This window comes from Microtus pennsylvanicus, chromosome 6 (assembly GCF_037038515.1).
Source record: "Microtus pennsylvanicus isolate mMicPen1 chromosome 6, mMicPen1.hap1, whole genome shotgun sequence".
Classification (NCBI taxonomy): Eukaryota; Metazoa; Chordata; class Mammalia; order Rodentia; family Cricetidae; genus Microtus; species Microtus pennsylvanicus.
The window spans coordinates 25479400-25495978 of record NC_134584.1 but is presented as its reverse complement, the minus strand read 5'-3'; the positions used below and the strand labels follow the sequence as shown (position 1 = coordinate 25495978).

Genomic DNA, 16579 nt, shown 5'->3' with positions numbered 1-16579 from the left:
AGTGAGTGGGTGGATGGGTGAATATTTTCTTTGGGAGACAATATCTCCCTCTGTAGTGTAGAGCAGCATAGAATTCTCAGAGATCCTCCTGTCTCAGCCTCCTGAATGCTGGGATTACAGGTATGTGCCACCACACCCAGCAGATCTGACACACTCGCCAAGACCTTTGAAGTGATCCTCACTTCTAGGCAGAATGACCTCCTTGATGCTCTTGAATTTTCCTCCACTGTCCTTCCTCCAGGTATCCACCCAGGGGGTTGTTTCCATCCCAGTAGTCCTAACAAGGGCTCCCCTCATCTCCATTGCCTTGGTTTCCTAAAGCTACAATCACCACCCACGACATTTTCTGTGCTTTGGATCTAGTCTCTCATAAGCCTTCCCAGAATAAAAATTTCACGTGAACGGTGATTTTGTTTTGCTCGCTAGCATCACTGCAACGCCCAACATCTTGTGGGGGGTGCCGATAGGACCCTGAAAAACCTGAAGGAGTATGTGAGGTGGGGTGGAGGGCTTGGCAAGATGTGTGACTCCTGTAGCAGGCAGGGTTCTGGGCAGGCGCTTCGAGCAGACCTCTGCTTTTTTTCTCTCCTCTTCCCCGCCCCTCCCCCTTTCTAAAGGTAGACAATCCACAGGAATTAGCTCAGCTAAAAAATCTAATAGAAATCAAACGCGAGAGGAGGGTTGAAGCATAGGGAACAAACGCAGACGCAAAACTAAAGGAAACGGGTGGAAAAGTAAGGCGGCGAAAAGGCCAACAGACGTCACTCTATCTGGTCACGCTCCTCGACTCCCCCGCGGCCGGGCGAGGCTCCCCTCCTCCGCCCTGTAGCCGCCCCGCAGCGGCTGCGGGTCACCACCACTAGGGAGAAGATTGGGCCCGTGGTCCCGCGAGGGAGCCCCACACCCACACCCCAGAAACCCGCTGCTCTGGGGCCCTGCGCCAGTTCGCTGGGGTGGGGGGGTGGGGGGTAGAGGGATGGGGGTGAGTTGGCCCGGGCCGTGAGGACTACATTTCCCAGGATGCAGCGCACTAGCGCGCTTGCGCAGTGCGGCCGGAGGCGGCGGTCTGTTCTCCGCTGAGAAGGAGTGGGGCTGAGGGAGGCAGCGGGTGAGAGTTCAGAGTTCAGCAGCAGCAGCCCGAGCCCCATGATTCCCATATGCCCTGTAGTTTCTTTCACCTATGGTGAGTCTAATGTGGCCCGTGGAGGCCTCTACCCTGCCCTTCTCCGGCCCCGGGCGGCGGGTAGGCGCGGGGGTTGGGGCCAGCTCCGGGGAGGAGGCGGCGGCCGCCACCCGGGCGTGCGAGTGAGTGAGGGAGTGCGGGGAGGGAGGTGGACGGCGGTGCGGCCGCGGCCTGGCCGGCCAGGGCGGCTTCTCACGGCCCTCTCTCTCTCCCCTGCCCTCCCTCGTCATCCCGACCCCTTCACGGCTGCCCTCCCGCCATGGGACCCGACTCTCCGTGCCCGCCGCAGTGCCCAGCCGGCTGGGGGAAGATGCCAAAATGGCGACCGGCAACTACTTTGGATTCACCCACAGCGGGGCGGCGGCGGCGGCGGCTGCGGCCCAGTATAGGTAACGGCTCCCCGCCCTCTCCCTCGCCTCTCCCTCCGCGCCCCGCGGTCCCTACCCCGCCGGCACTCGGGCCCCGCGGGCCGCAGCCGCCCCCGCCCCCGCCGCACCGCCCCAGCTCCCAGGCGCGGTGGGCCCCGCACCCTCCCCGCTCCCGCCCACTCCCTGTCCCCTTCTCCCCCTCCCTCCCGCCGGGTCCCGCCGACGTCGGGGAGCGGCCCCCGAGGGGCGAGGGTGGGGGAGGAGTGACGACCGAGGGTTGGGGACGTGGAGGGCCGCTGGGGCCTCGGACGGCCCCGGAGGTAAAATGGCCTCCCGCGGCCTTGGAGCGAAGCCCAGCTGCCCGCCGCTGGCCCCTCGGCTTCCCCCGCCTCCGCCCTGCCAGCCCCCACCCCTTATCCTCCTCTGGCTCGGGGAACGGAGAGAGCGAGCGAAGGGGCCTCGCAGGGAGTCTCGGGCGCAGCGGCCTCTGCCGCGACGCCCCAGGAGCCCAGATAACGTGTCTTTGTGGGCACCTTTACTAGGTCCCGAGTCCCCGACCCTTTTCCCCCACCAGTCCCTCAGAGTGACTACCCGTTTGCCAGCGTCACTGCATCCATCCCCATGCCCTGTGGTTTTCTTGCTCGGAGAGGATGGTAATATTCCAACCACCTGTGAATTGTTTAGCTGCGAGACTGGGAAAGGTGGGCGAAGTTTCTAGCGCAGAGCCTTTTTCGCCATCGAGTACGGTGCTAGGTGGAGCAGCGAGTCTCTTTTCGGGTCTTTTTCTCCCCCCCCCCCTCCCCGTCGGGGAAAAGAAAAACGATGACTTTGTACTGAGTCATTGTAATGCACGGAATGAAGCCTCTGCCTTCAGATAGCTGTCACTGCAGAAGTAGCTGCAATTTTTGTACATCTTTATCGCAGAAACAAAGACAAAACGATGCGTTTATTGTACTTTGCCAGGATCGAAGTAAGACAGTCTCTTGGTTCAAGCCATAAGCGCCCAGCTCTTGAGTATTGTCTTTCTGCGTGTATTACATTGCGTATCTTAGATATTAGATTCATCCTGGTTAAACTCAGGTAGTTTTTCATCTCATATGCATTAGGCGAGTTGTGTATTTAAAAGGGGCGCGTTGGAAAAACAAAATTTGAATAACAATATCATCTTGATTTTGGGGGACATGTAATGGGTTGCTGGTTAATATTTGGAGGCTGAAAGTTACTAAAGGAGAAAAAAGTTACCTGATTTAATGGAATCTTAAAATACAATTTACTGCAAGAAGTGCTATTTTGTATATTGCCGAAAAAGAAGACTCTCTGCCAATCCATAGACATAATGCCCCCATTGAATTTTTTTTTATCTGAAGAGGTGTTAAAATTTGTAAGTGTATTATATTGCTGACATTGGTATTTTTCTGATTGTTGAAAGCCTTAATATTTTGTGGCATTTTACAAGTCTTTTTCTTGAGGCCTGTGTTGAGAAAAAGGACTGAAATTATATTGTCAGAGCAAAATCTTGGTACATTTCAGACATTAACATGTCATTTGTTTTATAAGTTCAAGCAAAGTTTCAAAAAAATCTTTTTTGGCCAGGCGATGGTGGCGCACGCCTTTAATCCTAGCACTTGGGAGGCAGGGGCAGGCGGATCTCTGTGAGTTCGAGGCCATCATGGTCTACAAGAGCTAGTTCCAGGACAGGTTCCAAAACTAGAGAAACCCTGTCTCGAAAAACCAAAAAAAAAAAAAATCTTTTTTGAAGGAAGAGGACATAGTGAAGACAATTTATTTTTTCGGGAAATGAGAAAGCTAATGGCATCTGTGGCTGTAAACCTACTACTAGCGAGCAAGTACCGTGTGTACTAGAAGATGCTGTGTTTGACCATTAAAATGTTTTGTGCATTTTGTACAGTATTTTTATGTTTTCTTAGTATCCACTGAATGACGTATTTGCATTATTAATTGTTGACATATTGAAAATTGATGAATTGGTTGCAGTTTTTAGGGTTTTTTTTTAAGTGCAGGATTATAGATGTAAAAAAATTTGAATCCAATCAATATTGTGTGAATATTTAATCCCAGCCTTAACAAAATAATATTCCAGTTTGTTGAATTGTTTTGATAATGTATGTATGTCTGAAGAGAAAAGACTGGTCTTGATGTTAACTATACATAGATCACCAAACTAATTGTTAAGACTCATTGCCTTTTACATAGGCAAATGTGAAAGTTACTGGTATTTTAAAAAACAAGAATTCGTATTCAATAATCTTAATGTTTTGAGGAAGATGGGTAAATACAATTAATACCAGCAATGTTAATTCTGGCTAGTTAATTCCTAAAGTTATAATGGAACTTTAGGAAGTGAAAGAGTTTAGTTTTAGTTTGCATGTATATGTTTCTTAATTTGAAAGGTCTCAAAACTCTGGGGACTCTTTAAAGTCTTTTACATGTGAATGGACTGTTTGATTGCATTGAGTATAGGTAATTCAGAGTGAACTTCTGAAATGTCAGTTCTGGTCTTAGCTTTCTTAGTCACGGCTATATGTAATAAATCTATTTGACTAAATTTACCTTAGATTTATCCTTCATGCTGGAAATGAAACCTGTGTCTTTCATGCTCCTTGGCAGTTTGCTCTACCAGGAAACTACATCCCCAGCCTTAGCTTTGATATTTGTTAATGATATACTAAAGAGTTAGTTTGATGTGTTGTAAAGAGATTATGTGAGTTCCAAATAGCTTTTAGATTGTTTTCATTTATGATAATTCATATTATACACTTCTTTTTCTTTTGTTTTGTTTTTTTTTCAAGGCAGGGTTTCTCTGTAGCTTTGGAGCCTGTCCTGGAACTAGCTCTTGTAGACCAGGCTGGCCTCTAACTCACAGAGATCCGCCTGCCTCTGCCTCACGAGTGCTGGGATTAAAGGCATGTGCTACCACTGCCCGGCTCATGTTAAACATTTCTGTGTTGAGCATTTATTCAGTCTTTGTGCTGCAAAGTCTCAGTTTCTATTTTTTTTCCCTGTTGTGTGTATTTTTTAAGGACAGGTAGCCCTAACAATGACATGTCTTTTGAAGATTTACTTCCTGTTAGAAAAAAATATTTGAATTTGTGTGTGTTTATGTATTTCTGATAAGATGTTTAATTTATGGGCGGAGGCACAAGACAAGGCGGGTTCTCCCATGGAAAATAACTAAGATGGCTTCATGACAGAAAGTGAGCTTAGTTGGAGAATTCTTGTGTTGAGAAGGTACACTGTTAGACATGCTAAACTTAAAAGGGGGCTGGAGAGAAGGCTCGGTAGAAGAGCAGCATCTGTTCTTCCAGAGGACCCAGGTTCAATTCCTAGTACCCACATGACAGCTCAAAACTCTTAACTATAGTTCAGGGAGATCTGACATCATCACACAATTATACATGCAGGCAAAACATCAATGCACGTAAAATAAATTAAAAAAAAATAAACTGGGGTGTGGTTGAACACACCATTAATCCCTGTACTTGGAGGGAAGAGGCAGTAGATCTCTGTGTTCAAGACCAGCCCGTTCTATATAATGAGTTGCAGAATAGCTAAGACTACATACAGAAAAACCTGTCTTGAAAAATGAACAAGCAAACAAAAACTTAAAAAATTTTGAAAAACCTTAGGGAGGATTACTGTTTGAGGAAACACTCAAACGCCACACTCTTAAACATATATTGCATAAATCTATATGTGCATGCACACACACAAACACATATATATACACACACACCATGTAGACCATGTTGACCTCAAGCTCAACTTGGAACTCTAGGTTTTGCTTCCATTTTCCAAGTGTTGGGATTATAGGCATTGCTGCCAATGCAAGATGATTCTCCTATTTTCATTTATTTATTTTTGAGGCAGGGTCTCACATATCTCAAGCTAATCTTGAGCTTAACTGTGTAGAGAAACATAACCTTAAATTTTTGATCCTCCTGCCTTAACCAGCAGTATGCTTCTATTAGTCACACCCACCTTATCCCGCTAGCCTTTTTCATTTGCTTTTTGTTTATTATTTAATATTGTCTGTGTGGGTGTATGTGCATGCCCAGTTAAGTGTTTGTCCAGCACACCTGTGGAGATGAGATTTCAACTTTTAGTAGTTAATTCTCTTCCTCCATCATGTATTTTGGTCATCAGACTTGGGTTATCAGACTTGTGAATCAAGTGCTTTAACCTGCTGAGCTGTCTTGCTAACTCTCAGATAATTCTTAATGGGGGGAGGGTCCTAATGTTCTCATAACAGAAATCTTTCTTTCACCCTCTTTTTTTTTCTTTCTTTTTTCTTATTCTTCTTGTTGTTGGTTTGTTTTGCTTTTTGAGACAGGGTAGCCCTGGCTGTCTTGGAACTCAATTTGTAGGCCAGGCTGGCCTCAAATTCACAGTGATCTGCCTGCCTCTGCCTCCTGAGTGCTGGGATTGATTAAAGGCATGCACCACCACTCCAGCAGTACTTGAGTTTTTAAAGGGGTTACAACATTTACAAATATGTAATAAAATTATTATAGAGTAATTTCTGTTCTCCAGTGAACAGAAAAATAACCTTTTCTTTTAGTATTTTAAGCAGCCATTTTCTTGTCACTTACTCTTTTTTTTTTTTTTTTTTTTTTTTTTTTTTGGTTTTTCGAGACAGGGTTTCTCTGTGGCTTTGGAGCCTGTCCTGGAACTAGCTCTGTAGACCAGGCTGGTGTCGAACTCACAGAGATCCGCCTGCCTCTGCCTCCCGAGTGCTGGGATTAAAGGCGTGCGCCACCACCGCCCGGCTCTTGTCACTTACTCTTGAGAAAAACCTTGAACATTTCTTGTCATTTCATATTTAGTCTCTTCTCTGGGTAACTTAAATCTTTAGCTGGTACTTAAACTAGTTATATTTCTCAAGATGTAGCTTTAGGTATCATTGATATCTGAATGTTAACTCTACCTTCAATAAAGTTTGCTATTTAAAGTAATCATTTGGCAACATTTTTACCATTCTTATCAGTAATAATTGACTCCAGACATTGTAAAGGTTGTGTAATCAAAGTAATGCAAAGTAATCATTCCCCTTCTTAGCCTCTTACAGACCTCCTGCTTCAGTCTCCCAACTGCTAACACACAGAAATGAAACCCAGTAAGAGTCCATTGAATTTTCTGTAACTAAATCATACAAAAATTGACTTTCAAAAAAAAAGTTGAGTTTCATGAGTTGGATATGGTGGTGGTGTATACTTGTGATCCCAGAATTTTAGCTATTCTGAGTAAATTCAAAGCAAACCTGTTCTACAAAGGAAGATCCTGTCTCAATAATCAAAACAAATTAGCATTCATTTTGTAGCAATGTTGAATTAAGTTACTAAATTTCAAGTAACTTTTTTTTTTTTTTAATTTTCGAGACAGGGTTTCTCCAAAGCTTTGGTTCCTGTACTGGAACTAGCTCTTGTAGACCAGGCTGGCCTCAAACTCACAGAGATCCGCCTGCCTCTGCCTCCCGAGTGCTGGGATTAAAGGCGTGCACCACCACCGCCCGGCCAAATAACTCTTGTTTACTTAAATCAGTGTTCCACAACTAAGTCCCCAGCCTTACCCATGTTTATATAGAGCCCAAAACTGACTAGAAGTAAAAGCAATGAAATCTACAAGACACATTAAGGGAAAAGAGCAAAAGTATAGTCCTTAAAAGAGATTATATTAATGAAGTTTTTAAATATCCAAGCCATTAACTCTAATATACTTATTATAATGAGATTTTTGAAATCTCAAGTTTTTTACGGTAATCTTTTTGTGTGTTTGTTTTTTTGCTTTTGTTTTTCAAGACAGGATTGATTTTTTTTTTTTTTTTTTTGTATCTTTGGAGCCTTTCCTGGAGCTTGCTCTGTAGACCAGGCTGAAAAAGATTCACCTGTCTCTGCCTCCTGGGTATGCTACCATGCGCCCGGTTGATGAAGGAATCTTAATGGTTGTAGTGAAACAAGGATTATCCTTAAAGTGTTAGAACATCTTGTAAGAAATAATTATTATTTAGAAAAATAAAAGGATAGATAGATTATTAGATTAAGACTTTATAGAGATAGTGCTATGCTTATCAATAGTTGAGCTAGAATGTAGAGAGTATAGAATGTTTAAAGGTATGGGTTTATTTTTTCCATAGTCAGCTACATTATTACTTAGAATTGCAAAAACTGTTAGTGTTAGAATGACGTAGATAATCTACTTAGTAAAGGTTGAAGGGTCAACACAGTCCATATCCATTGTTTGTGGCACCACTCTGTTAGGGCACAGGATTAAGGTCATTTTTCAAAGGTAGCATCATTTAATGTTTGATAAAGTGAAGTGTAGCTCTTAACACATAAAAATCAAGGTAATAAAATAAACATGTGCTTGTTTGTTTGTTTTAATATCTGTGTGTTAAAAGAAATTTGAAGGCTATAATTCACCAGACTCTGGTGGTGCATTCCTTTAATCCCAGTACTCAGGAGGCAGAGGCAGGCTGATCTCTGTGACTTCAAGGCCAGCCTGGTCTACAAGAGCTAGTTCCAGGACAACCAGGGCTATAATTCATGTGATATTGGTACTTGATTTTTAGAGCTTGTGCTCTCAAAGAATTTACTTGTGGGGCTCACTATGGTAACAGTCATTGACTTTTTTATGTGTACTGTCATTAACGTGTGAGTGGAGTATGTGTGTGTATAGCAGCGCCAAATCTGGGTTCTTTTGAAGAGTGAGCATCAGGTGCTCTTAATGGATGAGCAATCTCTCCACTTGACTTTTCATGAAATAGCAAAATAGGAAATTGGAGGATCTGACTAAAAGTATTACTGTATTTGGAAACAGTTACATTCTGTGATCCGGGGTGACCTGGCACTCATTAAGTAGTCCAGCTACCTTATAACTTAAGATAAACCTGCTGCCTCAACCTTCAAAATGCTTACTGGTGTAAGACAACATTCCTAGCTTTAAAAAAGGTTCAGACACCAGAGTTCAGCTCTCAGGACCCATATTAGCTGGCTCACAACTACCTATAAGTCCAGCTCCAAGGAATTCAACACTGTTCTGGCTTCCTAGGTATCCTACATACATAACTGGTGTGTGTGTGCATGCACACACACACACACAAGTGAGTAAATAAAACAGGGCTGGAGAGATGGCTCAGCAGTTAAATGTACTTACAGAGGACCTGAGATCAGTTCCTAGCAACCACATAGTAGTGGTTTAGAACTATGCCAAACTCCAGTTTCAGGGATCCAACATTCTTTTCTGACCTTTTCAGGCACCAGGCATGAATGTGGTGCAAAGACATAGATGCAGACAAAAATACCCATTCTCTTAAAATCTTTAAATTTAAGTCTTAAAAAATATTTTTAAATACTTTTTGGTTGAGCAGTGATGGTGCATGTCTTTAATCCTAGCATTCAGGAGGCAGAGGTAGGCATATCCCAGAGTCTTAGGGAGTTTTAGGGCAGTCAAAGCTACACAGAGCCTTGTCTCAAACAAACAAACCTTTTAAAAACCATTGAAACATATATGTAAAAGAAAACTTCACATATGATAGTTGGGTAACGTATAAAAATAGGCAAACTTGTGTAGCCCTCACTTAAACAGAATACTGTCAGTATTCCAGGAGTGGTGTAAATCTGGTTATTATCCTCATGTTTGGTGATCCACTGCTAAAGCAGAATATGTATACAACTAGAGAAGAAGCGGTGCCTGGCATGTAAACATGTCTTGAATGAATAAATAACAAAAACAGATGTTACAAACTTGAAACATTTGATAGAACCAGAGGAAGACATAGTCTGAACTCTCCTTTCACCTGTAGGAATTGAACTTGGGTGGTCAGACTCCAGTAACAAGGACCTGCATCCACTGAGCGACCTCTCTGCCTGATGGAGGCTTTTTATCATCTCTGAATGGTTTTGCTTTGTTTTTTGAGGCAGTATCTTGATAATGTAACTTCCCAAACCAGCTTGGAACTCAGTGTCCAATGCTGGCCCTGAATTTGTGGCTATCCTCCTTTAGCCACTTGAGTACTGAGGATTGCAGAGTGCATGGCCATACCCATCTTCATCTGATTTTCTTTAATTTTTTATTTTAATCTTGTGGCTTTTTGAGACAAGGTCTCTATGTAGTCCTGGCTATCCTGAAGCTCAATACCTAGACCTTGCTGGCCTTTCACAGGGATCTTCCTGTTTCTGCCCCTTAGTACTGGGATTAAAAATGTATGTCACCATGCCCAGCCATCTAATTTTTTTAATAATGTCTTTTTAAAAGTTACATATTATTATTATTTGTGCACGTGTGGATGTCGACAGTCTTAATGGGAGTCAGTTCTTCTCTTCCAGGGTTAGAACTCAGGCTTGCAGGCCTGGTGGAGTACCTCTATGCACTGTGTTGTCTTGCCTGACCCTATTCAATTATTTTTGATCCATCTCTTTTTATTCTTTGATCTTAGATTTGATACTCCTTTATTTCTTTAAATGTAGTTATTATTCAACCAACTCCTGTTCATCATATCTTATTTCTTTATGATAATTTTGATCTTTATAATTTGTTTTTGAGGTTTTCTGTTTGCATTTGCAGCATCTCTGCAAAGGGAAATAGTTTGTAGCCTGTAAAATAAAGTCAATGCAAGATTCTGCTAAGATAGCTTACTGGTTGTTTAGATCTTGGTCATAAGTAATTTCCAAGGGGTTGTCTTATAAAGGTTTTTGTTTTCTTTACCCAGAGTTAGGACTAAGACAGGAAAAGTTTTTTTTACAGTTCTCCCTTCAAAGAGAGTGGTGAGGCACACCAGTGCTTTGAGGAAGAGACCAGATCTCTGGGAGTTCAAGGCTGTCCCAGTCTACATAGTGATCAGTTCCAGGCCCGTAATAAGACCCTGTCCAAAAAAAAAAACAAAGAGCTTTCTAATTATTTCATGTCTCTGCAGTACAGAAAATGTTATTTGTACAGCATTTGCCACAAACACATAGATATGAACAACAACAACCCTGGAGATTTGGAGCCCTGGTGAGGCTAGAAGTTAACAGTCTTTGGTTTCTAACTGTTCGTGAACTGCCGTTCTCTGAGAACTAGCATGGTAGAAAGTGTGGTAGGCTTGTGTGACCACTTGTTAGCAGCTGGTGTTAAATGCTGCTCATTGATAGGTAGATGTTTCTGTTTAGTTTGGGGTTTGGGGTTGTATTTTTTTTTTTTTTGCCTATTTTTTGGTGTTGGTTGATTTTGTTTTTTAAGCAAAATTCTCTGGAAGGAAACAGTACATTGATTTGTATTTTGTATGCAGATCTTTACCTCCTTGAAGAATGATAGTTTGAAGATCTGCCTGCTACCTTGAGTAGTATGGTTTCAGACTCCGGAGTACAGTAGATAGAATCAGAATAGCCTAGTATGCTTACAGCTTGTAGCACTGAAATTTCCTTTCATTTCTCTACAGCATGTTTACTTATTTGACAAAAATAACGCTTTGTAAAGTATTTTGTCTCCATGTTTAGATACCTTTTTTGGTTTTTTGAGACAGGGTTTCTTTGTAGCTTTGGGGCCTGTAGTGGACGTAGCTCTGTAGACCAGGCTGTCGTCGAATTTATAGAGATCCTCCTGCCTCTGCCTCCTGAGTGCTGCTATTAAAGGTGTGCACCACCATTGCCCAGCCTAGACATCTTAAGTGTTGGTACAATTTCTAGTTATTTTCCATATATTTTTATGGCTGAATACTAAACCCTCATTTGCTTTTGCTGCTTTGAAAATTGTAACAAAGTGTTTTTTTTGTTTTTGTTTTTTTTTCACATGTGAAATAAAGAGGTTTTATTTTTTTTATTTTTTTTTAAAAAATTTTTTTTATTGATAAAAGGAGAATAAAGAAAAGAAAGAAAAAAAAACAAATTTCCACCTCCTCCCAGCCTCCCATTTCCCTCCCCCTCCTCCCATTCTTCTCCCCCTCCTCCCACCCCTCTCCCTTTCCCCCCATTTTTCTCCCCCTCCCTCTCCAGTCCAAAGAGCAGTCAGGGTTCCCTGCCCTGTGGTAAGTCCTAGGTCCTCCCCCCTCCGTCCATATCTAGGAAGGTGAACATCCAAACTGGCTAGGCTCCCACCAAGCCAGTACATTGCGTTGGATCAAAACCGCGTGCCATTGTCCTTGGCGTCTCATCAGCCCTCATTGTTCGTCATGTTCAGATGGTCCAGTTTTATCCCATGCTTTTTTTGGTAACAGTCCAGCTGGCCTTGGTGAGCTCCCAGTAGATCAGCTCCACTGTCTCAGTGGGTGGGTGCACCCCTCGTGGTCCCGACTTCTTTGCTCATGTTCTCCCTCCTTCTGCTCCTCCTTGGGACCTTGGGAGCTCTATCCAGTGTTCCAGTGTGGGTCTCTGTCTCTATCTCCATCCATCGCCAGATGAAAGTTCTAGGATGATATGCATGATATTCGTCAGTATTGCTCTAGGATAGGGTCATTTCAGGTTCCCTATCCTCAGCTGCCCAAGGAACTAACTGGGGGCCTCCGCTTGGGCACCTGGGAGCCCCTCTAGGGTCAAGTCTCCTGCCCATCCTAAAGTGGGTCCTTTAACTAAGAAATGGGGTTCCGTGCTCCCCTATCCAACCTTCCTTTATCCCGATCCTCCTGTTTCCCCAAGTCCCCCCTCCTTTCCTTCTACCTTTTCTCTCCCCATCTCCCCTTACCCCCATCCCACCCCACCCCCAACATCCCACTTTTCTCCCCGGCAATTTTGTCTACTTGGAATATATACACACTAGAGTACTACGCTGCGGTAAAAAACAATGCCTTCTCGAATTTTGCATGCAAATGGATGGAAATAGAAAACACTATCCTGAGTGAGGTATCCCAGACCCAAAAAGATGAACATGGGATGTACTCACTCATAATTGGTTTCTAGCCATAAATAGGGGTCACGGAGTCTACAATAAGCGAATCTAAAGAAGCTAAGTAAGAAGGTGAACCCAAGGAAAAACATATAGTTATCCTCTTGGATAAGGGAAGTAACAAAGTGTTTTATTCCTGTGTTTTTCTCTTTTAAAGGTTATTTGACTTTGGGGGTCCCTTAAGATTCATGTGAATTTTAAAATGGATTTCTCAATTTCTACAAAAAGTCTTTGGAATTTTGATAAGTATCACACTGAATAATCTATAAATCCCTTTGAGTAGTACTTAGACCTTAATTTGTTTCAACTTGAATATGTGAGTTATTTAAGTTGTTTCATGCAATATTTTTTTACCTTCCCCAACTCCTCTCAGATCTCCCACCAACATCATCTCCCCACTTCTCTCTTTTTTTAATCAAATAATAAAATAACAAATCGGGCAGTGATGGCACATGCCTTTAATCCCGACTGACTCTATGAGCTCAAGGCCTACCTGGTCTACAGAGTGACCGGGCAGTGGTGGTGCACGTCTTTAATCCCAGCACTCGGGAGGCAGAGACAGGCGGATCCCTGTGAGTTTGAGGCTAGCCTGTCTGGTCTACAGAGCAAGTTCCAGGACAGCCAGGACTGCACACAGAAAAGCTCTGTCTATGAATGAATGAATGAATGATCTTAAAGCATTGTGCTTTTCCTCTTTCCTCTTTCCATATATTCTTAACCCTCTTGTACTATGGTTTTTACTAGTGTTGTGTTCTCTGGTTTGTCTTCTGTAAGTTAGGTCGATTCTAGAACTTTTAAAACAACAAAAACTTGCCTTATTCTAACTGTAAGAAGTTACTATGGAGCCAGATACCAAGCTATGATTCTAAATCCTACTAGGAGCTATTTGCATTTACTATTTTTTTCTAGAACTCTTTCTAGTTAGATATTGAACTTCTTTCTCTTCCATATTTTTATTTTTATGTATATTCCTCTTGTACACTTAGTCCTGTACACTTAATGGAAAATCTACCTACTCTAAAGTTAAGGTGATTTTTTTTTCGATTGTACTTTCTATCCAACTATAAGATCTTCTTATGGTTCGGGATCATACCTTTGTTGTTAATTGCCTTGCCTATCATTTGTTTTTTTTTTATGACAGAGTTGGTAGGCCTCAAACTTACTATGTAGTCAAGGGTGGCTTTGAACTACTAATGGTCTTGCCTCTACCTCTTAACTGGGATTATAGGCATGTGTCACCAGACCTAGTGATTATATCTTAGTATTTCTGTTTCTTGTCTTCATCTTTCTGTCAGAGGTTTCGTACTTTGCTTGACCTTACCCTGATTTCTGGCCTGCTGCATAGCTGTAGACCTGGGTTTTTTCCATGGTTTGCAGAATTTCTTATCTTTGTTTATTTTTTGTTTTGTCTGGGTACATATATAATAGTAAAAGTTGACCTCAGATGTCTTTAAAAAGTACTTATTCTCCATAGTTAAGCTGGGCACAGACTTCTGCAGAATAACTATTTTCTCTTGAATTTTGAAGACATCACTCTCCTGTCTATGTCCCACTAGTATCTGATTTTTTTTTTGATTTTTTTTTATATCTAATTTTTTTTATTGTAACATTCTTTTCCTCTCTGGAAAATTGAAGAACTTCTTTTGTGTTGAAAAATTGAAAAATGTCTCCATGTTGGTTCTTTGGATAGTCTGCTGGTTGAGTTTGAAAATAATTTCATTTAATTTTTTTCTAGAATTCTTTCTAGTTAGATATTGAACTTCTTTTTCTTTCATATTTTTATTTTTATGTATATTCTTTAGGCTCATCTCCTGACTAGTAGTATAAAGTTCTTGTTTTATGACACAAATTAGGGGTTTTGAAAATTGTGTGACTTTGATGTATTTATTTCCTGCAGTGACAGAGTTAACTTGCTTTGCAGTTGAGAATACGCTTTCTTTAAATACCTGATAATTGCCTATCTATCACCCTTCAGTTTTTTTGTTTGTTTTTTGAAGAAAGCAGCAAGACTGCCTGAAAAATCTTACTTACTTTGAGACAGGGCCTTACAATGTAGCACCGACTTGTCTGTTACTTTGTAGATGAGACTCACCTAAAATTCTCAGAGCAAAGAGGTCCTCCTGTCTCTGCCTCCCAAGTACTGGGATTTAACTCAGGTGCCACCATGACCACCCCAACTAACTATTTCAAGGCTTCTAGCTAAGTTTTTGATACGCAGGTAGGAAACTGGTCATTATCTTCGAGGGTAAATCTAAGAATGTGGAGTAATTTTACAATTTAACCTTAATAATTCTCTAGATACTTTATTTTGCTTTTTTAATCTTTTGAGAGAGTCTGATCTCGCTGAGGCTAGTCTAGAAGCGTCTACCTCCCAAGTACTAGCTTCACAGGTCTACACCACCATGCCTGGTTTCTTTTCTGTTTTTGACATTGAAGGAAATAGCATGTTCAACTCCTGAAGCCAGCCTGCCTGCCTTCTTTCCTTCCCTTCCTTCCTTCCTTCCTTCCTTCCTTCCTTCCTTCCTTCCTTCCTTCCTTCCTTCCTTCCTCTCACTGAGATCCACCTGCCTCTGCCTCCCAAATGTTTTTTTTTGTTCTCTTTTCCTTTAATTAATTTTTATTTTATTTGTTTGGGTGTTTTGCCTGCATCTATGTATGTGTACCACTTGTGTGACTAGTGCCCTCCAAGGCCAGAAGAAGGCATCAGATCCCTTGAGTTACAGATAGTTATAATCTGCCATGTAGATGATGCTCGGAATAAAACCCATGTTCTCAGGAAGAGTAACAAGTGCTCTCTTAACTTCTGAGACGTCTCTCCAGCCTCTCTATTTTTTTTAATATTTTATTTATTTATTATGTATACAATACTCTGTGTGTATACCTGCAGGCCAGAAGAGGGCACCAGACCCCATTACAGATGGTTGTGAGCCACCATGTGGTTGCTGGGAATTGAACTCAGGACCTTTGGAAGAGCAGGCAATGCTCTTAACCTCTGAGCCATCTCTCCAGCCCTCCAGCCTCTTTTGTATTAAACTTTCTTACACATGCTGTTATTAATGTTGGGGGGGGGTGTTGTTTGTTTTTGAAGGGGAATGTTGAGACAAGGTCTCTGACTGTCCTGGGGCTTGCTATGTAGACCAGGCTAGACTCAAACTTAGAGATCTGCTCACTACTACCTCCTATGGGCTGATGTTAAATGCTTGATCCACCATACACAGCTTACATTTTGTGATTTTCTATTTAGTTTCTCTCCATTTAAAGCTGACTAGATTCTATTTATTATTCACAAATATTACTACTCAAAAGCGCTTGTCTTTACAGATTGAGGTCAGTGAAATTTTATATTGTATGCAGGGAGGTGACACCTTTTATTTTACTATTATAAAATAGGCAAATCCCCTTGGTTTTTAACTTGATATTTTGCACTTGGTATTGACTTAAACCATCCTTCCTGCAATCAGATCCCCAGTGCTAGGGGTCAAATGCAGGGCCTCTCTCAATACTAGACTTCACCCTGGCCTTTAACCTGAATTTTGAAAGTAAATTTATTCTCCCCTAAGTATTTGATTGCCAGTTTGGTCACTGTATCATAACGTCTTACAGGGGAAGGCATGTTTGAAATTGAAAGAATTATCTGGATGGCTTCTAAGTAATAGTCTTTAATTTGAATGAAAATCAGTTTGGCTACTCTAGGAATTGGGACTACCTAATGTTTTTGGCAGAAGTTATGTTTCCCGGGCCTGGCGAATATAGCTCAGTTGATGAGAGTGCTTGCCCTGTGGGAAGCACTTCAGTTGGATTTCCCATCACATATGGACTAGGGGTGATGATGAAAACCTCTGATCCTTCACTCCAAAGACTGAAACAGGAGAATGAAGACGTCAAGGTCATTCTCAGCTGCATGGTAAATGTAAAGTCAGTCTGGGATCCAGGGCCTGTTTCAAAACAGCAACAGAAAGAAGTTCCAGTTCAGGTGATGATAGGGACCTGGCTGTATGAAACAGAACTGCGTTAGGAAGCCCTGGAAATGAATGTGTGTATATTTGTATATACATATACATTTGCTTACTGCCCTGGCATCATTTTTATAAGGTGCTTAAGAATGATGACTTTGTAATTTGTTGTTCAGACCAAGACACTTTGGAAGAGTGACAGA

General features: G+C 42.0%; 1 protein-coding gene across 6 annotated transcripts in view; it reads left to right on the top strand.

Annotated features, from left to right (window-relative positions):
- The first annotated feature begins 763 nt into the window (after positions 1–763).
- Positions 764–16579, top strand: part of Zfr (zinc finger RNA binding protein) — a 66026-nt gene continuing 50210 nt past the window's right edge. For 3 of the 6 annotated variants that reach the window (XM_075975867.1, XM_075975868.1, XM_075975866.1), the window contains exons 1-2: positions 1027–1183; positions 1473–1572. In XM_075975867.1, the coding sequence (XP_075831982.1) occupies positions 1147–1183; positions 1473–1572 (137 nt within the window). In that variant the 5' untranslated portion in view covers positions 1027–1146. Of the gene's footprint in view, positions 1184–1472; positions 1573–16579 lie in introns of all 6 variants that reach the window. The other 3 variants (XM_075975864.1, XM_075975863.1, XM_075975869.1) reach the window with 3 other exon arrangements.